Below are 27,097 nucleotides of genomic sequence, written 5' to 3' on the forward strand. Positions count from 1 at the left end.
TTAGCTAAACTATGGAATGGAAACTATCGTTGGGTTGACAACGGTGGCTCAGGAACAGTCTGCTTCCTGTTGCAAAGGAAGGCAGAGATTTTTCTCAGCCTGGACCACTGGATTCTGAAACAGCAGGAGGAGGGAAAATGGATAAACTGTCTTCAAGAGCCAGTGTGGTGTAGTGGTTAAGAGTGGTAGACTCGTAATCTGGTGAACCGGGTTCGAGTCTCCGCTCCTCCACATGCAGCTGCTGGGTGACCTTGGGCCAGTCACACTTCTTTGAAGTCTCTCAGCCCCACTCACCTCACAGAGTGTTTGTTGTGGGGGAGGAAGGGAAAGGAGAATGTTAGCCGCTTTGAGACTCCTTCAGGTGGTGATAAAGCGGGATATCAAATCCAAACTCTTCTTCTTCTTCTTCCATGGTGACTAGGCCCAGGCTGCCTCATGCCCCAATGGACCACAATGTGAAGAAGATATGAAGTTGGATACTTTTAGGGTCTCTTGGTCTGAGGGGGCCCTAGTGAGATCTTAGGAACATGACAGCCAGCCCAAGACAAAGACGTGGTACTTCAGGACAGTCAAGACCAGAGGTATGATGAACTTTCTGCCCCATAACCTGTCATTTCCCAATACAGAACCAAAAATTTAGTTATGAGGAAAGGGGGTGGGGAGAACCCACCAGCAAGTTCATTTCTACTAACCTTCACCTGAATTCACCTGAACCTCTCTCCTGTTTTGAATAGAAACCTACAAGTCATGTTTCCTTAACTTTTTGAGGTCAAAATACTATACTGCTGGTAATGGAGTAAGCACTTTAACTATAAGGTTAGTGGAGTTTAGGTGGACCAAAGGGAGGTTTAGCTATGGTTAAATTGCAGTCAATTTTAATCTTGCATGCTTTAATCATTGCATGTAATAGCTACTTTAACTGATGCTTTAATAGAAGACATTACACTTTATTTCCCCATGTAATCATTTCATCGTAATCCTCCCCCCACTGCGCCACATGAACTCCTCCTTATATTTTCCCTTCCTCAAGATTCATTTAGGTATAATGTGCTTCTGTGTTCCCTTTGAAATTCTTTGTGGATTATGCCTATATCTCCCATAAAGTGATAGGCATTCACTGGTTCCCTACAGCGAATTTTTAAATTTTTAAATATATTTTCCAAACTGACTGTGGGGTAACCAGCCTTGTATAACCAACATCCTTAAGACTAAAGTTTAGACTAAATGACTAAACAACAACTTTGGCCACCTCATGAGAAGAGAAGAACCTATTTATCTACTTGCACTTTGACGTGCTTTCGAACTGCTAGGTTGGCAGGAGCAGGGACTGAGCAACGGGAGCTCACCCCGTTGTGGGGATTTGAACCGCCGATTTTCTGATCGACAAGTCCTAGGCTCTGTGGTTTAACCCACAGCGCCACCTGTGTCCCCTGAAAGGAACTTAGAAGGGGATATTTTAAAGGACTTACAGTCTATGTTCTCTCACCCAAGAGTACTTGCCCCCAACCTGGATCTTAGGCATCCAGGAAGTTTGCTCCTTTTTTGCAGAGCAAAACAATCTACATTTTACCTTTGTATAGAAGTCTAGTTTCGACATGCGAACGCCACTCTCTATCCTACATCCAGGCCAGCTAGAACCATGATGATTGTTGGCAGACACTTTCCAGCTAGGTAAAAACTCTCAAGGGGGGCATGAAAGAGGGCCGATAAGGGGTGTGGCTAAGGAGGGGGTGTGGCCTGAGGAGCATCCCAGTGGTCAGAGAGACCCAGATTTGGCCTCAAGTTCCCAACCCCTGATGCATAGGACTACAAGGTTAGTTACATTAAGCTCAAGTGTGCTATACATTTTCCCTGCAATATTTCGGCCCAGATTCATAGTATCCAAACACACATTTGTTCTGCTATACTGAGCTACTGATTCCACACTGACCGGAATCGTAATGCTAAATCCGAAACAAATCCTCTGGTCCCAACTCCTGTTTAGACTGAAGCTCCGTGACATTGAAAGGCAATAGTTCAATACGTGCGAAGATTACAGAAACAAATACTTCCCTTTCCTTGGCTCTGATCCAGGAAACAAATCATATAATATTAAAATGCTGCTGTTTCGTTTAGCATAAGGTATTCTCATGTACTCATGGATTATTAATTACACAGACCCTGCAGAGGCTATCAGAAGGAAGTCTTTAGCAAGAGATGGCCGACTTAAAAAGGAATGATTTGTTCTCCTTTTGGCGTGCTTTAATTCCAAAGTGGCTGTTTTTGAACAGATATTTGGGATTTAATATTTATTCATTGGTTATAGTGGTTTTTGTACTTTTAAGAGGCAGGTGATCTATGAACAAAAAGTGGGGGAATGCAGCTTTTCTTTAGTTTGTTAAACCTTACATCTCACGGCAACTCTGACGGAAAGGGGGCGGCCTTATGCAGTCGCCACCACATCTAAATCTATTACTCCCCACCCCACCCATATCACCACCTCCATTTCCTCAGATTTAAACAACACTGTAGGGAGACTGGGAACATGGGACTTATAGTTTAGCTAGAGTTTACAGACAATAGGCTTCCCCGGTCCACCGACAGGCTCGGTGCACTGGACTCGAATCTTGGCCTCCTTCCAATGTTGCGCATCATACACATGATGTCACAGGCAGGTCCCAGTGCTGAACATTCCCCAGTGTTCCCAAGCCAGCACCTCTGACTGAGAGCCCAACCAGACTATATCCAACAGGCCCTTCCAAGGGAAGATGGCCTCACAGATGAGCTGCTTTTAACGGAAACTCATTGATCAACCCTTCTCTCATCAAAAAACACACCCCAAAATGCTTCTGATGAGACTTTGGGTTTCTGGAAAGCTTTTATTTTTATTTTTTTGAAATGATATTTATTAATGTTTCACAAACAATAAAAACAAATTCCAACATTTAAACTACAAAAACAAGACAAATAAAAGATACACAATAGAAAAACAGTTGATAAAAGAAAGAAGAAAGAAGAAAGAATAAGAACAAAGAGAAAAGCCAGAAATCAAACTAAAAATAGATTAATATTTTCAAATCTTATATTTTCTTCACTAGTTTCTTGACCTCCTCACACCTCCCATTTTGTATTCCAGTTCAAATATTAAATTCAGCAAATCCTTACCCTCTAACATTTATCCTTACTCCATATATTAACCTATTATTATAAATATCCATTTCCAATTATCAATCCCTATTTACATTTTCTTAAGCATCTCTTTACCTGTACCACTTATTTTTTTCTGGAAAGCTTTTAAAGCCACTTTTCCAAAGCAAATTTGTGCAGAATGGCACCTTACTTGTTGTAGAGAACAATGTCCGGCCTCCAAATGAGCTCAGAGGGAATTCGTATAGAAGTCACGTTTTCGTAGTCCTCGGGATCCCAGCGTAGCTTATAATCGTGCCACTCCTGCAAACCCAAACAAGAGTGTTATATATATATATATATATATATATTTGCTTTCGTAGATTTTCACGGGTATAGGAATGCAGGTTTTGGTGTCTTCGGGTGTCTTCCCGTGTAAGAGTTGCACAGACACCCCGACTCTTACACGGGAAGACACCCGAAGACACCAAAACCTGCATATATATATATATATATATATATATATATATATATATATATATATATATTAAAAAATCAGCATAGTTAATTGGACTAAAAAGTGAAAATGAAACTAATTAGCATCTTGAGAAAATGAATCACTGTCCTGCAATTTGCAGTATTAAGCGTGGGTATGAAACACTGCATGCTAATTTGTGTAATAGGATCCCAGCTGTAGCCAGCTCTATTCCAGCCCCATTTCCCAGGGAGACAAACCCCATTCTGTGTGAAAGGCAGGGCTCTGAGAGACTTCAAATGAAACCCGCCTTGAACAAACAGTGCCAGCCTCTGTGATCTAAACCATTGAGCCTCTTGGGCTTGCCAATTGGAAGGTCAGCGCTTCGAATCCCCGTGATGGGGTGATCTCCCGTTGCTCCGTCCCAGCTCCTGCCAACCTAGCAGTTCGAAAGCACGCCAGTGCAAGTAGATAAATAGGCACCACTGCAGCGGGAAGGTAAATGGCATTTCCGTGAACTCTGGTTTCCGTCACGGTGCCCCTTTGTGCCTGAGTGCTGCAACCCCATAGAAACCTTTGACTGGACTTAACCATCCAGGGGTCCTTTACTTTTACCTTACTGCTCTGGCATGCTGTACAGTGGCCATCAAATATGGGGCAAACAGCAGGAGGAAGGGGCTGGGAGGAAGGGGGTGCAAGATTTCCAGGTCAACAAGGCCCCTTTTTAGAGTCACGGGGGGTGTTAACTAGGGCTTGTGTGAGCATGCCAAATTCTCTTTTTGCTTGGTTTCTCATTTCTCCAATCTTATGTTTAGTTCTCCACATTTCCAGATCAGTTTGCAATTTCTTTTTAAAAAGGTCCTCCTGAAAACTCATCAGCATTTCCGGGCAGAAATTCTAACATTTGTATGCATTTTTGCCTATTTCATTTTTTTTTTTTATTATTTTTTGCAAAAGCAATTTCCCCTAACGTATTTCGTATGTTATGTGATTCATTTAAGGCATTTATATACTGCGTAATCATGAGCATTTCTAAGGAAGGTGCATGAAAAATAAACCAGGCCAAGCATAAAACAGTAAGCGGCCTTCTTTCAGTATACCTGCAGGAGCATCCTCATCCCCATCGTTCTGCCCGGACACTGAGGTCCACCTCTGAGGGTCTTCTGCTGGTTCGCTCATTGCGAGAAGCAAAGTTACAGGGAACCAGGCAGAGGGCCTTCTTGGTAATGGCACCCTCCCTGTGGAATGCCCTTCCTTCAGATGTCAAGAAGATAAAGAATCATGCAACTTTTAAAAGACATCTGAAGGCAGCCCTGTACTGGGATGTTTTTAACATTTGATGTTTTTAATTATATTTTTTAGGTGTGCTGTAAGCCACCCAGAGTGACTGGGGAAACAGCCAGATGGGCTGGGTATAAATAATAAAATTATTATTATTATTATTATTATTATTATTATTATTATTATTATTATTAGCCTACTGAAATAAAAAAGTAATTGCTATGTGCCTGAAGTTCAGCAAGGAAGATGCCATAGGCTGAATGCACTGAGTGCATATATTTTCACTAATATGCACATTTTTGTGCACCCTTGCACAATGTTGTACGCAATGCTTGCATGAGAGAGCTGCATTGCATATTCACCCTTGTATAGACTTTGCACCTGAAATATGTCAGCTGGTAGCTAGAAATGAAATCTTTGCTCTTTCATCAATGGTGCAACATTCCCTTCCATTTTGGGTTGCCTCATTTCCCCTCTTAATTCCACATTGTTTTTTTCATTGAAGAAACACATCCGTTGGCCAGTTGAAGACAAACATCTGAATGCATTCTAGTTCTGAGGTCCTGAGCGCTACTGAAACGGAGCTGTGCAACTGCATTCGTATTTGCCCTTGAAAACATCCAACTGGATTACACCCTCTATTTTCTCAACAGACAAAAAGTGAGACATTTGTAGGGGGGGGGACTGAGAAATATGGGATAAAACATCTTGGTTGACTCACTTGTTTCACCCACACGTTCGTGGTCATCATTTGGTTTTTTTCATCCTGGAAGGGGGGGGAAAGGGAAAAAGTCTGAGTTTCAAGAAGAACAGCCACTGTCCACAAACACCTCCTGAAATAGCAGCTTTCATTGCTGCCGTCCACTTTTTTTTTTGCAAGTCACCAGTAATCGCAGTAATAAATGTATTTAAGCATCAGCTAAAAGAATGAGAAGGGTGGTGCTGTGGGTTAAACCACAGAGCCTAGGACTTGCCGATCAGAAGACTGGCAGTTCGAATCCCCGCGATGGGGTGAGCTCCCATTGCTCGGTCCCTGCTCCTGCCAACCAAGCAGTTCGAAACCACGTCAAAGTGCATGTAGATAAATAGGTACCGCTCCGGCGGGAAGGTAAACGGTGTTTCCGTGCGCTGCTCTGGTTCGCCAGAAGCGGCTTAGTCATGCTGGCCACATGACCCGGAAGCTGTATGCCCGCTCCCTCGGCCAATAAATTGAGATGAGTGTTGCAACCCCAGAGTCGTCTACGACTGAACCTAATGGTCAGGGGTCCCTTTACCTTTACCTAAAAGAATGAGATGTTTCCAAACGTCTTAGCTTCGTGTAAAACAGAATGCATCTGCTTCTCTGCTGCTCAGCAAGCAAGCCTAGCAGCCTGATCCAGAGGCTGTGCACCCGGGGGCAGGGCTAGCCGTCCACGGCGAGCGGCGAGCATCCCAGGGGGCAGGGCGGTGATGTCACCTCCCCTCAGGGATGGCACCTGGGCATGCCACACCCACCGCAGCCCCCTTCCTCCACCAGTGGCCTGATCTCATGCAGTTTCTCTAACAGCTTGCACTATGGGGGCTATGATTCTATTAGCCACTGAAGGCTCCGGGAGGGCAGCACTTTAGCCTGGCATCCATCCAGTATGTTTCCGAGCACAATTCAAAGTGTTGGTGCTGACCTTTAAAGCCCTAAATGGCTTTGGTCCAGTATATCTGAAGAAGCGTCTCCACCCTCATCGTCCAGCACCAAAAGCCTTCTGGTGGTTCCCTCACTGCAAGAAGCCAAGTTACAGGGAACCAGGCAGAGGGCCTTCTCGGTAGTGGCACCCGCCTTGTGGAATGCCCTCCCAGCAGATGTCAAAGAGAAAAACAACTACCAGACTTTTAGAAGACATCTGAAAGCAGCCCTGTTTAGGGACACTTTTAATATTTGATGCATTACAGTATTTTAATATTTTGTTGGAAGCCGCCCAGAGTAGCTGGGGAAGCCCAGCCAGATGGGTGGGGTATAAATAAATTATTATTATTATTATTATTATTATTATTATTATTATTATTATTATCCACCCATTTATTGGTCATGAGGCTGAGCAAACAGGACCTGAGCACAAAAGCACTCTCCTCTCCTGTGGTTTCCAACAATTCGTATTCAGAATCATTGCGACCTCCAAGTGTGGTGCCAGAGCATAGTCATTGTGCTAAGTATCCATCAATAGCTCTCCCTTCCTGCGTTCCTGCATTGCATGGGGTTGCAATAGATGATCCTTCAGGTCCCTTCCAACTCTACAATTGGTGGCTATCGCCATCTCTTGTGGGAATGAGTTCCATTGTTTAACTGTGTGCTGCCTCCCTCCCTCCGACCCTAGCCTGCAAATCTCCCCGTTGAGAGGGCAGAAGATGGCTGTTCCCATCTCTCCTCTCTTGTCACTGCTGCTCACAGGGAGCATCAACAGGGCAGTGGCCACAAGGAGAAGGGCTCAGTGACTCGGGGTCAGCAGTGTGGTCCCTTCTGGGGTGTGGGCCTGGGCAAGTGCCGGGTGTTGCTGACTTCTGACACCAGCCCTGCTTGAATCCCCCCCTCCGCATGTATTCAGAGGGAAGGGTCTGTAGCTCAGTGGTTAGGCTCTTGCTTTGCATGTAGAAGGTAACCCTGCCTGAAACCCTAGAACAGGCTTTCTCAACCTGTGGGTCCCCAGATGTTGTTGAACTACAACTCCCATCATCCCTAGCTAGCAAGGTCAGAGCTCAGGGATGATGGGAGTTGTAGTCCAACAACATCTGGGGACCCACAGGTTGAGAACCGCTGCCTAGGAAGTCACTGCCAACCAGTGTAGACAAACCACGGTACCTTGGTACTCAAACAACTTGGAACCCACACTTCAAACCAGGAAGTAAGTAAGTCAACATCAACCTTGTTGGACTGGTCATGTTGTGCGAATGCCTGATGATTGTCTTCCAAAGCAACTACTCTATTCCGAACTTAAAAGTGGAAAGTGTAATGCTGGTGGTCAACAAAAGAGATTTAAAGACTCTCTCAAGGCAAATTTAAAAAATGTAGTATAAACACCGACAACTGGGAAACACTGGCCTGTGAGCGCTCCAGTTGGAGAACAGCCTTCACCAAAGGTGTCATGGGCTTTGAAGACACTCAAACTCAGGACGCAAGGGAGAAATGCGCTAAGAGGAAAGCATGCTTGGCAAATCCTCACCATGATCAACTCCCGCCTGGAAACCTCTGTCCCCACTGTGGAAGGACGTGTGGATCCAGAATTGGCCTCCACAGTCATTTATGGACTCATGGTTAAAACCGAGTTTATGGAAGACAATCTTGCTCGGCTACGAGTGATCACAGAAGAAGAAGAAGAAGAAGAAGAAGAAGAAGAAGAAGAGGAGGAGGAGGAGGAGACAATACTGTACAGTGGTACCTTGGTACTCAAACAACTTGGAACCCAAACACTGCAAACCTGGAAGCAAGTGTTCCAGTTTGCAAACTTTTTTTGGAAGCTGAATGTGCTCCATTTTGAGTGTTATGCTTCCATTTTGAGTGCCACACTTTTCCATTTTGAGTGTTACGCTGAGGTCTGTCTGATTTTGCTATTTATTTTGCGTTTTAGTTTTCGCGGCTCTTTTTGTTTTGTTTTTGTGACTCTGTCTAACCCAGTTCATCTACTGGTGGGTGGATTGTATGAGTGCAGTACATTGTTTATTGCTTTTATTTTAAGGATCAGTGGGCTTGTTAGATCGTAAAATTCATGTTAAATTGCTGTTTTAGGGGCTGCTTTTGGAAGTCTGGAACGGATTAATCCATTTTGCATTACTTTCTATAAGAAAGCACGCCTTGTTTTGGAACGCTTTGGTTTTGGAACGGATAAAGTTTGAGAACCAAGGTACCACTGCACTGAGATAGATGGACCAATTGTCTGGCTCCGTGTAAAGCAGGTTCCTATCTTTCTGTTCAGGTCCCCATCTCCTTTATTCGTTTAAGTACACGTTCAAAACAAAGAAATAACATTTCCTGTTATTTCCCTCCGGCAGGATAGCTGCATAAGGTGCTAAGCCAATATAATGTGCTTTTAGTTTCACCCCAATAAATTTATCTTGATTGGTATTGGAATAGTGTGATCTTTATCCTGTATCCAAATGGTCCATTAACTCCCTATAAAGAGGCAGATTAATTCTTTACTCTTGGCATTTCGCTGGTCTCCTGACAATGCTCTCCTCCCCATTTCCTTCCATTTGTTTTAAGTGGGGAAGATACTTTGGGAGGGGGCCAGATCAGCTATACAAAATCAGCCTTGATTTGCTTTTTTTAGAAAAATCAGCTGGGAAGGGACAGTTGCAGGTATGATTAGGAGATGAGGTTTGGGCGGGGGCAGACCAAAGTTATTCATCTGAGGATTTTAAAAAGGGATTTGGAGGACAAAAATTGGCAGCTCCTTTTTTTGTTTGTTTGTTTGTTTAAATAGAGTCTCTCAAAGGATTGGAAGGGATAGGTGTAAAGAGTGTAAAGTATAAAGCTAAAGGTAAAGGGACCCCTGACCATTAGGTCTAGTCGTGACCGACTCTGGGGTTGCGGCGTTCATCTCACTTTATTGGCCGAGGGAGCCGGCGTACAGTTTCCGGGTCATGTGGCCAGCATGACTAAGCCACTTCTGGTGAACCAGAGCAGCGTACAGAAATGTTGTTTACCTTCCCGCCAGAGTGGTACCTATTTATCTACTTGCACTTTCATGTGCTTTCGAACTGCTAGGTTGGCAGGAGCAGGGACCAAGCAACGGGAGCTCACTGTCGCGGGGATTTGAACCGCCGACCTTCTGATCAGTAAGTCCTAGGCTCTGTGGTTTAACCCACAGCACCACCCGCATCGCAGTGTAAAGTATAGAGTCAAATAAACCAAAGGATATGCACATATTAAAATGTTTAGATAAAGCAGAGCGTGGAGATAGATCGATCTGTCAAAATTTCATGTTCTCTCAGTTTCTCATTTTTCCAGTTTTCAGTTTCATTTGCTGCATTTCCTCAGCAGTTTGATTTTTTAAACAAACAAACAAACAAACAAACAAAAAGACCTCATGAAAATTCAGTGGCATTTCTCCTAGTAGGTATTTTTGCGAGCAATTTCCACTGACTGCTGGGGGGGGAGGTTGGGGGGGAGGGAGGAGTAGGGAACTGGATCTGAAATGAACATTCACAGATGTTTAAAATGCAACATTTCTATTTCCTGATGCCATTCTGCATTATCCATTTTTAAAGCAAAACCGAAATTTGCATCTGGATGTGAAAAACGTAACTCAGCATTTGAAATCTGTGTACATTAGATGTGTTAGCACGTCTTGATTTTGTTTCATGTTGGCAGGCTTTAGATATAGATATAGTGCCAAATACTTATTGTAAATAAACAAAACAGAAAGTTTGAAAATCACCATAATCTATCACTCCATATTTTTTAAATATTTTATTTTCAAATTTTATAATCACAATATTTTAAAATTGAATACTTTCCCAAAAATACAATATAGGCTTCCGCCCACCCCTCCCCTGGATTCCAATTTTCTCCCCCTGATTTCTTGTATCTTATTTCATTTTTCCGAATCCCTTGTTTTCCCTCTCATTTCTCCTAATTTCCAATTATATGCTTTCATAAATGTTATATCAAACCTGCTGTAATATATTTACAGTGGTCTAATCTACCACTCCATATTGCCATCCACTAACTATGGCTTGGCAACCATCAAATCCTGCAATGTATCAGATTAATAATTAAATTGCATTAGGGGAGGGGTCCAATATAGATGTCCAAACTTTGCAGAATATTTGACCATTGAAAGAACAACTTGAGAACGTTCCACACCCAAAGGTTTGCAGAGGAGATGTCGGCAGTGAGTTCATTTCAACTCCAGTTCAAACTGCGGGCTAAGCACCATGTCCAATGTATATCTGATGAAACCCCTTGAGGTATAACTCTGTTGGTGAGCACACAATTATCTCTCTAGCCTTGTCTAGAATTAATAAGAGAGAAAATTGGGCTGACAGGTCCAAAGAAGCCAGTCCTGGGGGTCAGCAGTTAGTACTCAGGCTATATTATTGTGGCTGCTGAATGAAAGTTTTTACGGGACAATCATAAATTTAGATCCACGGCGCTGGAGGGGGCTCTCAAATAGGAGACGATGACAGCTGGACTCTGGTGATTGATCCCCGAACAACCAGGGACATCTGCCAAACTGAAAGCCATGGATACCTTCCAGTAGGGAGTATTGTAGCCTTGTTATCCAACAAGCATGGCTGGCATTGTCAGGTGACACAAGAGCCCAATGGGAGTTGACACTGGAGGTTAAATCTCCAGGATCCACTGAGGCTTTTTAGACTGAACCATTGTTAACAAACGACACATACCCTTTAACATGCCATAGAGCAGGGCTTGGCAAAGTTTTTGTGGCTTGGGCTGGTTCATGGTCCCGCAGACGCGCACACACATGTGCAAACACTAATTCTGGTGCTCCTTCCGGCGCGGAGGAGGCGTGCGCAGCTTCCTGCAGCCAATGTGCAGCTTCCTGCAGCCAATGGAAAGCCGGCCAGAGTCGCAGAAGGCGGTCCCCACTCTGCTGGTTTAGTGCGGTGCACAGCAGCCGACTGAGCAGGTGGCAGGGGTCCCTGAACAGGCGGCGGGGGTCCATGGGCTGGTTAAATGACCCTCATGGGTCGCTTGTGCCCCATGGGCCTTTGGTTACTGACCCCTGCCATAGAGGAAAATAGGGGCATGCTATTTTAACATCATAGCTGATGTTAGAAGCCCACCTAGACAAACAGCATGCTATTCCCCAGACAAACAGCATGCTATTGTTGAAGTTTCCACTCCACCTGTAATACCTTTTGTCAGGGCCTCAGGAACAGAGGCACAGGGGAGAGAGGAGATGGAGAGCGACGGGGAAGAATCTGAGGGCAGAGTAGGGGGGTATAGCAGTGACCCGAGAGATTCCATGAGCTTCTCCAGCGAATCAGAAGATTCCCAGAAGGAGGTGCCGATGGTCAGGGCAAGGGGGGCCAGCGGGGACTCCCAAAGCAGCAGCTGGAGATCAGGACCAGCTTCCCCACCAGAGCATAGTGGGGAGGAAGGGTCTCAGGTGTCAGGGGCAGCATCTCCTCCAGCAGGGAGAGAAGATGAGTCGGAACTGACCACGCCTCTGTCGGAGAGTGGGGGAATGGAGGGGAGGTCAGGTCCAGCTATCCTCCCCGAAGGGGGAAGCAGTGACAGGAGCAGTGTAACGGTCAGGAGGAAGGTTGGTGGCTGGGCGCGCGCGCCAAGTTCAAATGTACAGGCGCGCGGGACGGCAGAAAACCCGGATGGGGAACCAGGTCCTAAAGCCCGCCGGAGGCAGGGGGAAGACTCAGGGGACTCAGCGTCAGAAGAGTCTAGAAAGGGTGAGACTCCAGCTGACAGGAGGACCCAGAGGCGCAAAGAGCAAAGGAAGAGGTGGAGCAAGGCTAGAGTCTTAAACTGGTGTATGGGGGGAGGAGACTCAGACGGAGCTTCAGCGGTCTAGAGTTTCAGACGTAGAGCTGCACGCTGCTGATGTGAAAGACAAACTGAACTTCAATAAAGACTCTTGTATATAACAACGGAGTGGCGTTGGTCCTTTGTGAGCTGGGACCTAGGGCAGCTCTGACACCCTCCAACATTTCTCTGATGAAAATAGGGGTATCCTATTCAATAATGATAATGATAATATTTTATTTATACTCCACCCATCTGACTGTGCTGCCCCAACATAACTCCATGCCATCCAACATTTTTACAATGAAAATAGGGACATTCTACCACACACCCCAGGGACACGGGTGGCGCTGTGGGTTAAACCACAGAGCCTCGGGCTTGCCAATCAGAAGGTCGGCAGTTCGAATCCCCGTGACGGGGTGAGTTCCCATTGCTCAGTCCCTGCTCCTCCCAGCCTAGCAGTCTGAAAGCACAAAGTGCAAGTAGATAAATAGGTACCGCTCTGGCGGAAAGGTAAATGGCATTTCTATGTGCTGCTCTGGTTCGCCAGAAGCTGCTTAGTCATGCTGGCCACATGACCCGGAAGCTGTACGCCGGCTCCCTCGGCCAATAAAGCAAGATGAGTGCTGCAACCCCAGAGTCGGTCATGACTGGACCTAATGGTCAGGGGTCCCTTTACCGTACCAGACACCCCAAACATTTCTCCGATGAAAGAGGGACGTCCTAAGGAAAAGCGGGACATTCTAGGATCAAATCAGAAACCGGGACAGCTTTTGTAAACGCAGGACTGTCCCTGGAAACTAGGGACACTTGGAGGGGTCTGCCTGTATTCATTCACCCTGCCTTCCACTATTTTATTATATTTTTAATCTTGACAGATTTATACTATGAAAACATTGTAGTCGCACAATGCGATGATGTCAACAATTCAAAATATGCCCCGGCAGCTGAGATCTACGAACTGGCAAGTTGTGGACTCCAGACTGCACCATGGCTGTCTCTTAACCTAACATCTCCAGCCATGCTTTTGCAGAGGGCATTTAACGTCACCCCTACCACATGCACAGAACCACTTCATTGCTTGACATGGGATGACTGATGGGTGCACCCACTGCTCTGAAAAGCAATACCTTTCCTGAGGATGTGAGAAAGCCCTCTCAGTGTGGTTATACTCATGACAACCCATTCGCTGAACGCACAAATGTCTGTGAAGCAGCCCCACGACTAAGAATAGTGACGCCGTCTCCCCCTTTCATCTTCAGTTGCACGTTCTAAATCAATTTTCTTTCTCTACCCTTTTCCTTCTGACCAGGACCAGGCTGCCCATGAGGCGGAATGAAGCAGCTCAACTCGGGCAGGAGAATCCTGCGGGGCGGTACCTCTGAGGTACCACCACTGCCAGGGTTGTGTGGCAGCTGCAGCTGTGGGGTTGGCTTCTGGTGAGATGCCTCTGGAAGCCGCCACAGCTGCATGACCCTGATAAGTGAGGATTTGCAGGGCTGGCACCTTCCCATTTTGCCTCAGGCGCCAAAAGGGGACATGCCATCCCTGCTTCTAACACTTGCTTCTTAGACCCTATGTGCTTAACGGCAGCTTTTCCCATTCTTCTCTCCCCGAGTCAAAACTTCCCTGAAATGAGGTGCATCTCCTGAGGTCACTGATTCTTCTTCTTTAAGACTCAGATACCACAGCATCGTTCTTAATAAAACCTATACAGACGGTCAACTCATTTCAGTTTCTGTTTTTCCCATCTGAGGTTCAGTTCTTAAATCATTTCCACACCAGTGTGTGATTTCAAATAAATAAATAAATAAATAAATAAATAAATAAATAAAAGTTTGTCGTGGAAATTCACCTGCATTTCAGTGCAAAATTCTCCTGATAACGCACAGGTTTACATTCAGTTTTGCCCAAGGCACACATTTTTTTTGCAAAGCAGTTTCCCCTACTATAATGCATTTGTCATGGATGCTTTAGTTTAGACTCTACAATCCTATGATTCTATTATTTTGGTCTGCCTCAGTACATGTCTATTTGTACCCATTACTTCACTGGAGAACTACGCTGCAGAAGTCAGGGAATTTCCAGTTTTCAAAGGACAGCTGTGTTTCACTTCTCGTATTGTTTCAGAAACTGCAAATTAGGTAGGTTTGCCTTCGAACGTGAACTAAATCAGATTCCTCCCCCATCTCTACATGGCTGCGAGCCTTTATTATATGCCTGCTGGACGCAGCCAGACCGAAGCCAGGATCATAAGCCAGCAGTCCACAGACAAACATAATGTCTGCTGCTTATTTGTTTAGCCAGAATCACACTTCCCTCTCAGAGGAAACCTATGGTGTGAAATGGTTCTAAGTAGTAATATTTTCACTTCCAGACTCTCAGACAAATCTTGGATAAAAGCATGTGCTGAACGCTTGGGGAGAAACCATTATCACCCCTGCCTCTTTTTTTTATATGCTTGCTTCTCATCACAGACATTGAAGGGCAAGGGGGTACACACACAGTCTCCATATTTTCCTCTCTCTCTCTCTCTCTCTCTCTCTCTCTCTCTCTCTCTCTGTTCTCCAGTCACTTCAGAATGAGTCTGCTGTGCTCAACCCATACCCTCCAACATTGCTCCAATGAAAATTGGGATGTCTTATTCAATTATTATTATTATTATTATTATTATTATTATTATTATTATTATTATTATTTTATTATTATTTATACCCTGTCCATCTGACTGGGTTGCCCCAGCCACTCTAGGTGGCTTCCAACATATATAATGATAGTAATAAATAAATTTTATTTTTACCCTGCCCTCCCCAGCCAGAGCCGGGCTCAGGGCAGCTAACACCAGTAAAATTACAGTACAAACATAATGGGGGGGGGCAATTTAAAATACATGTTAAAATGTAATTTAAAATGCAACCTCATTTTAAAAGTAGCCCATAGATCAAAACCGTAAGGGGAGGGAAAAACATAAGGGTCAGACTGAGTCCAAACCAAAGGCTAGGCGGAACAGCTCTGTCTTGCAGGCCCTGCAGAAAGATGTCAAGTCCCGCAGGGCCCTAGTCTCTTGTGACAGAGCGTTCCACCAAGTTGGGGCCAGTACTGAAAAGGCCCTGGCCTTAGTTGAGACCAATTTAACCACTTTGCGACTTTGGACCGCCAAAATTTTGTCATTTGTGAACCATAAGGTCCTCCGCGGGGCATACCAGGACAGGCAGTCCCGTAGGTACGTGGGTCCTGGGCTGCTGTGTTGCTGTGGTCAACATTATAAAACAATAAACATTTTTTTAAAATAACTTCCCTATATAGGGCTGCCTTCAGATAGCTCAGAGGTCAGATAACTCCATACCCTCCAACTATTGTCCAATGAAAATAGAGACATCCTAAGGAAAATCACAGAGCCTTGGGCTTGCCAATCAGAAGAACGGTGGTTTGAATCCCCGCGACAGGGTGAGCTCCTGTTGCTCAGTCCCTGCTCCTGCCAACCTAGCAGTTCAAAAGCATGCCAAGTACAAGTAGATAAATAGGTACTGCTCTGGCGGGAAGGTAAATGGCGTTTTCGTGTGCTGCTCTGGTTTGCCAGAAGCGGCTTAGTCATGCTGGCCACATGACTCGGAAGCTGTATGCCGGCTCCCTCGACCAATAAAGTGAGATGAGCACCACAACCCCAGAGTTGTTCACGATTGGACCTAATGGTCAGGGGTCCCCTTACCTTTTAAGGAAAAGGAGGACATTTGTGGATCAAATCAGAAACAGGGGTGGCTTCTGTAAATCTGGGACTGTCCCTGAAAAATAAGGACACTTGGAGGGTCTGTCATTTACCTCTTTCAATCTCTCTTCCTTCCCTTTGTTTCCGATTTCCACCACTTGCCAGACAGGTGCTTAAGCCGCCCACTGGGAAAGTGTAATTCAAAGGCAGGGGAAAGTGATTGCCCAGGAGAAATGGGTAAGGTTGGAAATGATTCTCTTTTTCTTATGGCTCACATTTTGTCCAAGCTGGAGAAGCATATGGGGCTTGCAGTATTTGCCTCGTAGGGGGTAGAGAAACCTGTCAATTTCAGCTTCTAGTACTTTCTCATTCTCCCACTCTTTTTTTTTTTTGTTAAATACTTTTTATTAGGTTTTCTTCATCATACACAGCCAAAGAAAAAAAAAGGGGGGAAAACCCCTCCAAAGAAAAACAATACACATTAAAGAAAAACATTAAGTAAGAATAAAAGATTAGAAAAGAAAAGAAAAAAGAAAAAAAAGAAAAGATACATACAAACAATTTACTAATAACAACTTCCTTCCCTTCTGATTTCGGATTCCTACCTTTAATGATTTCAGTCAAACAGCTGGTATAGGATCTTTGATTGTAACATTGGAAGATTAGGTCAAACCTACTGTAGTTGGTAAGCTGCTAAAATTACTATCGAAATAAACTATAAATTTGTTCCAGTCTTCTTTTAACTTTGTATTTTTTTGATTTCTAATTCTTTGCGTCATTTTCACCATTTCTATAAAGCCATAAAGTTTCAATTGCCAATCTTTCACCGTTGGTAAAGTTGGGTTTTTCCAATTCTGGGCAATTAACATTCTAGCCGCAGCTGTTGCGTATTGGAACAAGGTTTTGTCCTTTTCCGGTATTTCTTTTCCCACCATCCCTAGTAAGAAGGCCTCTGGTTTTTTTGGGAATGTGAGTCTAAATATTTTTTTTAATTCGTCATATATCTGATTCCAAAATTTTCTTACTCCCTCACATGTCCACCACATATGTATGAAATTCCCTTCATTTGTTTTACATCTCCAGCAGGCCTTGTTACCAGTCTTATACATCCTATTTAATTTTTCTGGGGTTAAATACCATCTATATATCATTTTCTCTAAGTTTTCTCTAATAGCAGCACTTGCTGTAAATTTTATTCCCTCATTCCATAATTTTAACCATTTTTCCTGTTCTATGTTATGTCCTAAGTCTCTTGCCCACTTTACCGTGACTTCTTTAATTTCTACTTCTTTTGTATCCCATTCTAGTAAGATATTATACATTTTAGATAGCAGCTTAGATCTACTTTCAACTATTTCAATTTGGAATTTTGATTTCTTTTCACTCATTCCTGCTTTCTTATCTTCCGTCCATCTTGCATTGATTTGATGATAGTGTATCCAGCCCTTCAATTTCCCTTGCAGCTCCTCATACGGTCTTAATTTCCAGCCTTCGTGGGATCTTATCAATAAATCTTCATATGTTAGGTTTTGTTCGTCCAAATTTGTTTTCTTAAATGATAAAATATCTATTGGGGATAGCCACCAGGGTGTTTTAGGTTCTAACAGTTTTTTGTTTCTTTCCCAAACTTCATATATCGGACCTCTGATAATATGGTTCGTAAAACTCTTATGTACTTTCCCTTTACTTGACCAGAGGTAGGCATGCCATCCAGACCTGTTTTCTACACCTTCAAGTTCCAATAAGTCTTTGTTTTCCAGAGTTATCCAATCCTTCACCCAGCATAAGCAGGCCGCTTCGTAATACAATCTTAGGTTGGGTACCGCCAGTCCTCCTCTCTCCTTTCGATCTGTAAGTAGTTTATATCTAATCCTTGGCCTCCTTCCCTGCCATATAAACCTAGAGAGTACTTTCTGCCAGTCTTTGAATATTTTAGTCCCTCTGATAACCGGAATGTTCTGGAAGAGGAACAACATGTTCCTGGTTGGCAGGGGGTTGGACTCGATGGCCCTTGTGGTCTCTTCCAACTCTATGATTCTATGAACATCTTAGGAAGAATATTCATTTTTATTGCCTCCATCCTGCCAAGCCACGAAAGGTTTACTCTGTTCCAGACGTCCAGATCTTTTCTAACTTTGTTCCAGGTTGTTGTGTAGTTATCTTCAATTAAGTTTATATTTTTAGGTGTGAGCCAAATACCTAGATATTTTATTTTTTTGGTTACTTCAATTCCATGTTGTCTCTCTAATTTCCCTTTTATCTCATTTCTCAAATTCTTTGTTAAGATCTTGGTCTTTGATCTATTCAATTTGAATCCAGCTAGCCTGCCATATTCTTCTAATATTTCCAACGCCTTCTCAGTGCTTCTTAACGGTTCTTCTAAAGACAACATTAGGTCGTCTGCGTAAGCTTTTAGTTTAAACTCCCTTGGTCCTATTTTTATCCCTCGGATATCCGATGTCGATCTTATTCTATTTGCTAGAACTTCCAATACCATAATGAACAAAAGCGGGGAGAGGGGACAGCCTTGCCTGGTTCCTTTTTCGATTTGGAATGTATCTGTAAGATTATTATTTATCACCAGTTTGGCTGATTGTTTTGAATATATTGCCTGTATTCCTTTCAGGAATTCACCCTCTATCCCTGCTTCTTCCATGGTCTTTAATAAAAACAACCAAGAGACATTATCAAACGCTTTTTCTGCGTCTATGAAAATCAAGGCCGCTGGTATGTCATTGTTGATTTCCAAATATTCAATTAGGTTTATAATATGTCTCACATTATCTCTCAGGAATCTGTTCGGTAAGAAGCCTGCTTGGTCCTTGTGTATTAAATGTATCAAGCACTTTTTTAATCTGTTTGCCATAATGTCGGCAAATATTTTATAATCGTTGTTCAATAAAGATATTGGCCTGTAATTTTTAATACACATTTTATCTGTATCTGGTTTTGGGATTAGTGTTATAAAGGCTTCCCTCCACGACTCAGGTATTTTCCCTCCTTTTAAGATGTTGTTCATAGTATCACGGAGCGTCGATGATAGCTGATTTTCCAGAACTTTATAGTACTTGGCCGAAAGACCGTCCGGGCCTGGAGCTTTTCCTATTTTCATTTTTTTTATGGCGTTTTGGACCTCTTCTATACTAATGGGTTTGTTTAGTTGAGATCTTTCATCCTCTGTAATGGTCTTCCCTTTATGACTCTTCAGGTATCTATCTATTTGTATTGTATCCTCTTCCCCTTTCTTATATAGTTCCTCATAGAATTCGAGAAACTTCTTTCGTATTCTTATGGGGTCTACTATCAGATCTTCCTCTACCTTTATTTTATTTATCATATTCTGTTTCTGTCTTTTCCTCAATTGCCAGGCTAAAAATTTCCCTATTTTATTCGCTGACTCAAAATATCTCTGCTTCATTAGTTTGATTTTCCATTCAATTTCTTGACTCGTCAGCATCGAATATTGTGTTTGTAGCAGTTTTATTGTTCGGATGCTTTGCTCGTCCTTCGGGTGGTCTATTAATTTTTTCTCATATTCTCTTAGTTGCTTAAGTATCTCTTCCTTCTTCTGCTGTCTTATCTTCCTTTTGTAGTTATTTTGCTGAATGAATAGGCCTCTTACTACCGCCTTGCTGGCGTCCCACACCACTTCTATGTTTGTTCCTGTGTTCAAATTTAAATCAAAGTACTCTTTTAAGGTATTTTTAGCTTTTTCCAAAACGTCATCGTTTTCTAGTAGATATTCATTTAGTCTCCACCTGAAGCTTCCCTGTGTGACGCCTTTAATTTCTAGAGTTATCTGGTTATGGTCTGAAAGAGTTCATTGGGTGAATTTCACAGCTTGTTGCTCTTAAGGTAAGTGCTCGCGATGTCCAAATTTGATCTATTCTGCTCCAACTTTTATACACTTCTGAAAAAAAGGTAAACTGTTTTTCTGTCGGATGTAGATATCTCCATATGTCTATTAGATCTAGGTTTTCTTCCAGATCTTGAAATGATTTCGGCAGCTTTCCTTGATTTCGTTTTCTGCTTTCGGTTAATCTATCAGCTTCTGATGACGGCACCGCGTTAAAGTCTCCCAATAATATCATCTTGTTATCATCTAACTCTATTAGAACTTGTTCTAATTTCTTAAAAAACTCAGGTCTGTTTGTATTTGGGGCATAGATGTTCACTACATTAATCTTTTCTCCCTGGAAATTGATTTGAACCCCTAATATCCTCCCCTCCTCATCTTTATATATCATTTTTGGCTCCCATTTTTCCTTCACATATATTGCTACTCCTCTTTTTTTTTCCTCTGTAGAGTTTATAAATTCCATACCCAAATACTTGTTTGTTAAAACATGTTTATGCTTTTTGGCTACATGAGTTTCCTGGATACATATTACGTCCATTTTTTCCTTTTTCAACACATTCGCAATTTTATTCCTTTTAACTTTTTTGTTCAAACCATTTACATTCCATGATACGATTTTAAGGTTCATTTTCACTTTTGTCTACCAATAAATCAGTAAGTTCCCAGTCTAGATTGTACCGGTTTGAATTCGGTTGGTTTTGTCTTCTATCTGCTCTTCAATCTCTTCCTCCTCCCTTTCCTCCCCTTCTTCAACCTCCTCTTCCTCTCCCCCACCCCCTGCTCCTCCTTCCCTCTCTAGTCTCTCCTTTAAACTCACTCCCCCTCTTTCCTCTCTCTCTCCTTCCTTCTCTCCACATCTTTCCCCTACCCCCCCCCCGAGATCTTTTTCATATCTGCGTAGGAATTTACTGATTTCCTGGTTTTCTGTTATCTTAAACCTTTTCCCTTTATAAAAAAAGGAAATCCCTTCTGGGAATTCCCACCTGTGTTGTATGCCATTTTTCCTTAGGATACCAACTATTTGTTTATAACCCTCCCTTTTTCGGAGGAGTCTAATCGGTATTTCTTTCAAAATAATAATTGGTTTCCCATCAATTACCAATTTTTTCTGGTAACTTTCTCTCAGAATCATATTTCTCATTTCTGTCGATTTAAAAATCACTAAGCAGTCACCTGGGGCTTTTTTCAGTCTGTTTTGTTTGGGTTTTATTTTTATTCTGAAAGCATTTTCTATTGTTTGTGCGACCTCTTCTTCTTTCAGTACGAGCCACGCCGCAAGTTCTTTAACAATTTTTCCTTTTATATCTTCCTCTCTTTCTTCCCCTATCCCTCTAAATTTTAAATTTAGCTGCTTTTGTTTCATCTCCATCAAGGCTAAATTATCTAAGACCTGATCTTGGGTTTTACTCAGTTCTCCAAAATTTTCTTTAGCTTTTTCAGCTTCTTTTCTCTGGTCTCTTAAATCTTTCTGTATTTTTTTGTTTATTTCTTCTAAAGACTTTGTTCTAACTGTAAGGTCTTTTATCTTATTTGAGAGTTCCCCTGTGACAACTTCAATCTTTTTATCAAACGATTCTTGCATCTCTCCTAACTTTTTTTCTATACGTGTTTCATTTTGCCTAAATTCCTCTTTTATTTTCAACCATAATGCATCTAGGTCTTTTATTTCCTCTTGCCTTGAGGTTCTTCTGTCCATTGGGGTCCCCACAGATTTCTTCCCGTCTTTCCCCGACATCTGTTCACCCTCCTCCTCTCCTCACCCCCTCCCTTCCACAATCAATTAATCTAGAGGTTTGTAGCTTTCCCGAAGCGAGACATACAATCTTGAATCTTATAACTGTCACAGGGTGGGTTATAACCTACCCCTTAATTCAATTAACACACTCTTTCTATATTCTCTAACTTATTTCTCTTCCCTGTTTAAATAGTATTTGTGTTATCCTTTGAGTCAACGTACAGTTGCCCCGTCTATTTCCACAAACCGTACACAATTTGTTCCCTTGCGCCGTATTAGAAGCCTTCCCCTCTAATTTGGGGATCTTTACGGTTACCTAATAACCAAGATAAATTTCAGTTAGGAGGATAATATGCAAGATACCAAAAATAAAAAGGGGGGAAGGGTTAGGAGGTACTGAAAGAGTAAAATAGAGGGAGAAAAACACAAAGGGGAGCAATAAAAGAATAGTGCAGTCCAAATAACACAAATAACACGGGGACTTCTCTTTAAATCTCCGCTACTTGTTTAACTTAGTCCGTTCCCTTGTATTGCAGGCTCCTGTCCTACCAAAGTTACCTTAAGTCCGAGATCAGGGAAGGTCAAGAACACCGATGATGCTGGGGAGATAGGGTGGGGTAAGAGAAGGGGGGGAGAGCAGACAGGGAGGGCAACCAGGTAAGTATGCGGGCGGAGGTCCAAACGGCTTTAAAACTGCTCAACAAAGTCTGGGTGAATTTCTCACGAGGAAGTAGGGAAATCAAATTTGAGGAGTAAAAGTCTCAGGTTCAGATTCGGAGAGTAAGGGTCTAAATTCCAGTTCCAGGAAGAAAAAAAAAAATAAGGGTCCAAATCCCGTTCCAAAAAGAAAAGAGGTTGCAAGCGCCAAAAAAAAGGGGGGCTGGCCCCACGATGCAAGGTCAGTCCAAGAGAAGAAAGGAGAAAGGAGACCAGAATGAGATGGAAAAGTCTTTCAAAGTCTTTCAAAGTCTCTGAATCCTTCAGGAAAAACCAGCTTCGGGCGCGTGCAATCACGCAACTGCTAACCGGACCTCTGCCCTCAAAGGCAAACTGTCTCGTCTCACACGTCCGAGCTTGTGCGCTATGTCCCTTTTATTGTTGAGGTAAAATGGCAATAGGCTGAAAAAAAAAAGACTGGAGAGCTAAAAAGGAAAATGGAAGAAAAAAAAAAGACCTGGGAAGGTAAGTACGGAGAATCTGGGTCGCTCTTATCCCCCCGTCGCAGGGGCTGGGGGGGGGACTTTGCCTCGCCGTCTCCCTGAGCCGATTTACTCTCCCTTCCCCCTTCGTTCGTCTTCTCCACTTCCGCTCGTTCCTCCCGATTCTCTCTTCAGCCTTTAACTTTCTATTCAAGCTCTCCGACAGTCCGCTTCTCGATACAAAGTCACAGATACAAAGTTTTTAAAGTTTCATTTCATTGTATATCTTTTTTTTCTAGTTACTTTGCCCCGCGGAGTCTCCAACGGGGGCTTCCCTCTCTTAGTTCTACAGCTGGTGAGTTTTAGTTACTTTGTCTCACTCTTCCAATTAACTCCCAGCGCCATCTTAACTCCGAGATACAGTCGGGCTCCTTAAAATTAGTCCGTTAAGTTCTGTCGCGTCTTGGAGTCCTTTCTTCTAATCTTATACTCCAACATTTATTTGGCAACTCCAGAAGCGACAGTTTTAAAAGGTTTCGGAAATTTGTCGCCTCTTTCCAGTGGGAGCTTGAGACATAGCTGCGCGGGGTCGCAGAGCTTACCAAATTGCGTCTTTCGGTCCCGTTGCTCCGGAGTCCTCCCAAAGGAGGGGAAAACTCCAAAAAGCTTCGAACCTTTCCGACGCTGCTGGAAGCGTTTCCCTCCAGGGGGCCCCCCTGGAGGTTTTGGGGTCACAGTGCCTTTGCATTGCCCCTCAAAATCCCCGTGCAGTTCGGAGAAGTCGTGCAGCAACTTCTCCGCGCTCCCGCACTGCTTGCGAGCCAAACCGGAAGTCTCCTCATTCTCCCACTCTTGAATTCACTTCTCCATATTTCCACATCAGCTTCCAAGTTGTTCAAAACCAAACAAGTCTCCATGAGAATTTAGCATCCTTTTTAGTGCAAATTTTTCCTAACAGACACATTCTTGTATGCAGTTTTGCTTATCGTAATGTATTTTTGTATATTATTTTCATTGGCATAAGCATTCTTACACAAAATTGCTTGTCTTGAGAATTCTGAGAAATGCGAATTTTGAAACTTTGCAATGTTTCAGTTTGAACACTGTTTCAGAAAGTGCAAATTATGATCTCCAGGCTGACAACAGATTAAGACTGATGGACATTTGTTGGGGATTGAAATCAGGAAAGAGGATGGGGTGGGGTTTGGGGAACCAAAGGGTGTATAAGTATAATTTGTCTTTTTCTTTTATTCTGTTTTGTTATCAGTATGAAAAGTGGGGAATTCATGGAAGGGAATCGGGGTCGACTTTAGAAATAAGGATTTAAGAATGAGTATTGAGGTATAAATTTTGAGGTTTATAAGGTAAAATTGGTTTCTTAAAATGACTTAAGTATAAAAAGGTTAAAAACTGGGGATAAGAACTTGTTGAATTTATAATTTGAATTGGAATATAAGAAGGGGAGGTGTGGGGAAGTCAGGGAAATATGTTATAGAAAATAAGGATTGCAAACTGTACATGTTTTTAATTTTTTCTTTTTCTTTTTTTCTTTTTGGCTTTTTAAAATGGAAAATTCTTAATAAATATTTAATAAAAAACAAACCAGAAAGTGCAAATTATGCAGGTATGCCTTTAACTGAGAGTGGACTTAATTTATTCCCCTCTCCCAGTGTTGATGTAGGGAGTGTGAGCCCCCAGTGCCCTTCTGATCCCGGCAGAAAGAGCTGCACAACAAATCTACCTTGGGGTAATCTCATTTAAAGGCCTGCATGAGTAACAAAGGTTTTATATTTTCTCTCCTCTTTTTCCAGCCAACCTGCAAAGGAGGTCATGTACAAACAACTCGTGAAAACTAGGCTGCACCCCCATTAACTTGAGCACCAAATTAATTCAGACTGCTAAAGGCTGGCACTTTCTCAACTAAGGGCACCCCTCTGTCCTTTGCTGGCTACCGCTGTGTCAAACAACCACTGCTGTGATCCCTAACATCCAAACACAGCCAGAGGTGGATTTAGAATGAGGGCTAATCCCAGCACTATTTCAAACAGCCCAAAATGCCTCTAAGCCAGAGCCGAATGATGGGTTGCAAAAGAGATCTGTGAACAGAGCAACGGAGGTCTTTGACTAGTACGGCTCCATGTTGTTGTTGTTTAGTCGTTTAGACGTGTCCAACTCTTTGTGACCCATGGACCAGAGCACGCCAGGCACTCCTGTCTTCCACTGCCTCCCGCAGTTTGGTCAAACTCATGGTGGTAGCTTCGAGAACACTGTCCAACCATCTCATCCTCTGTCTTCTCCTTCTCCTTGTGCCCTCCATATTTCCCAACACCAGGGTCTTTTGCAGGGACTCGACTCTTCTCATGAGGAGGCCAAAATATAGGAGCCTCAGCTTCAGGATCTGTCCTTCCAGTGAGCACTCAGGGCTGATTTCGTTCAGAATGGAGAGGTTTGATCTTCTTGCAGTCCATGGGACTCTCAAGAGTCTCCTCCAGCACCATAATTCAAAAGCATCAATTCTTCGGCAATCAGCCTTCTTTATGGTCCAGCTCTCACTTCCATACATCACTACTGGGAAAACCATAGCTTTAACTTTAACTTACTTTGTCAGTAAGGTGATATCTCTGCTTTTAAAGATGCTGTCTAGGTTTGTCATTGCTTTTCTCCCAAGAAGTAGGCGTCTTTTAATTTCGTGACTGCTGTCACCATCTGCAGTGATCACGGAGACCAAGAAAGTAAAATCTCTCACTGCCTCCATTTCTTCCCCTTCTATTTGCCAGGAGGTGATGGGACCAGTGGCCATGATCTTAATTTTTTTGATGTTGACCTTCAGACCATATTTTGCACTCTCCTCTTTCAGCCTCATTAAAAGGTTCTTTAATTCCTCCTCACTTTCTGCCATCAAGGTTGTGTCATCTGCATATCTGAGATTGTTGATGTTTCTTCCGGCAATCTTAATTCCATTTTGGAATTCATCCAGTCCAGCCTTTTGCATGATGAATTCTGCATATAAGTTAAATAAACAGGGAGACAATATACAGCCTTGTCGTATTCCTTTCCCAATTTTGAACCAATCAGTTTTTCCATAACTGTAGCTTCTTGTCCCACGTAGAGATTTCTCAGGAGACAGATGAGGTGATCAGGCACTCCCATTTCTTTAAGAACTTGCCATAGTTTGCTGTGGTCGACGCAGTCAAAGGCTTTTGCATAGTCAATGAAGCAGAAGTAGATGTCTTTCTGGAACTCTCCAGCTTTCTCCATAATCCAGCGCATGTTTGCAATTTGGTCTCTGGTTCCTCTGCCTCTTCAAAATCCAGCTTGCACTTCTGGGAGTTCTCGGTCCACATACTGCTTAAGCCTGCCTTGTAGAATTTTGAGCATAACCTTGCTAGTGTGTGAAATGAGTGCAATTGTGCGATAGTTGGAACATTCTTTGGCACTGCCCTTCTTTGGGATTGGGATGTAGACTGATCTTCTCCAATCCTCTGGCCACTGCTGAGTTTTCCAAACTTGCTGGCATATTGAGTGTAGCACCATCTTTTAAAATTTTAAATAGTTCAGCTGGAGTACCATCACTTCCACTGGCCTTGTTATTAGCAGTGCTTTCTAAGGCCCATTTGACTTCACTCTCCAGGATGTCTGGCTCAAAGTCAGCAACCACACTACCTGGTGTACCTGGGGCGCTGAAAATGGGGATTGTTAACCCTGCTGCAAAAGGCACCATCTGGCAAGTTTATAGCAATCGGTGAAGAACTTTTAGACTAATTTTGGATGAGTTCAAAGCAAAAGAGGAACGTGAAACTTGCTCTACTCTTCTGCAACTTTGAAGTGTGGTGAATTTTGAGGGCAGGGGCAAATGATATACAACAAATTGAAGAAAATGTTCCATTTAACATTTGTTTAAAAACCTGAAGCATTTTTATTAGGGATTGTAGGGAAAGATTTGCCAAAAAAGCTGAAAAACATCTTCATGTATGCGACAACGGCTGCGAGAGTTTTAATAGCACAAGGATGGAAGACTGAAGAAACCCCAACTAAAGAATCATGGCAAGAAAAATTGGTGGACTATGCAGAACTGGGAAAACTGACATATAAGCTACGGGAAAAGGATAACTGTGACTTTAAAGATGAATGGGAACCCTTTACAAAGTATTTGAAGACGCAACAAAGCGAACTGGACTCCTTGGCTGGTTTTGAATAAACATTCACAAACTTTTTATTGATAATAATCAGCTAAATAGTTTGAGGAACTATACAACTGTGTAACATGCACAAAACAGCATTTTTAGAGAAATCAAAGACTGGAACTGAGGGAAGTTGTGGGGT

The 27,097-nt window shown here is 42.9% G+C and overlaps 1 protein-coding gene across 2 annotated transcripts in view; it reads right to left on the reverse strand.

Annotated features, from left to right (window-relative positions):
- Window positions 1-27,097, reverse strand: part of CHRNA4 (cholinergic receptor nicotinic alpha 4 subunit) — a 91,221-nt gene that overhangs the window by 41,821 nt on the left and 22,303 nt on the right. For both annotated transcript variants that reach the window (XM_082226040.1, XM_082226039.1), the window contains exons 3-4: window positions 5,583-5,627; window positions 3,320-3,429 (exon numbers count right to left, since the gene is read on the reverse strand). In XM_082226040.1, the coding sequence (XP_082082166.1) occupies window positions 3,320-3,429; window positions 5,583-5,627 (155 nt within the window). The remainder of the gene's footprint in view (window positions 1-3,319; window positions 3,430-5,582; window positions 5,628-27,097) is intronic.

Source organism: Podarcis vaucheri (assembly GCF_965113315.1).
Source record: "Podarcis vaucheri genome assembly, chromosome: 6".
NCBI classification, from domain to species: Eukaryota; Metazoa; Chordata; class Lepidosauria; order Squamata; family Lacertidae; genus Podarcis; species Podarcis vaucheri.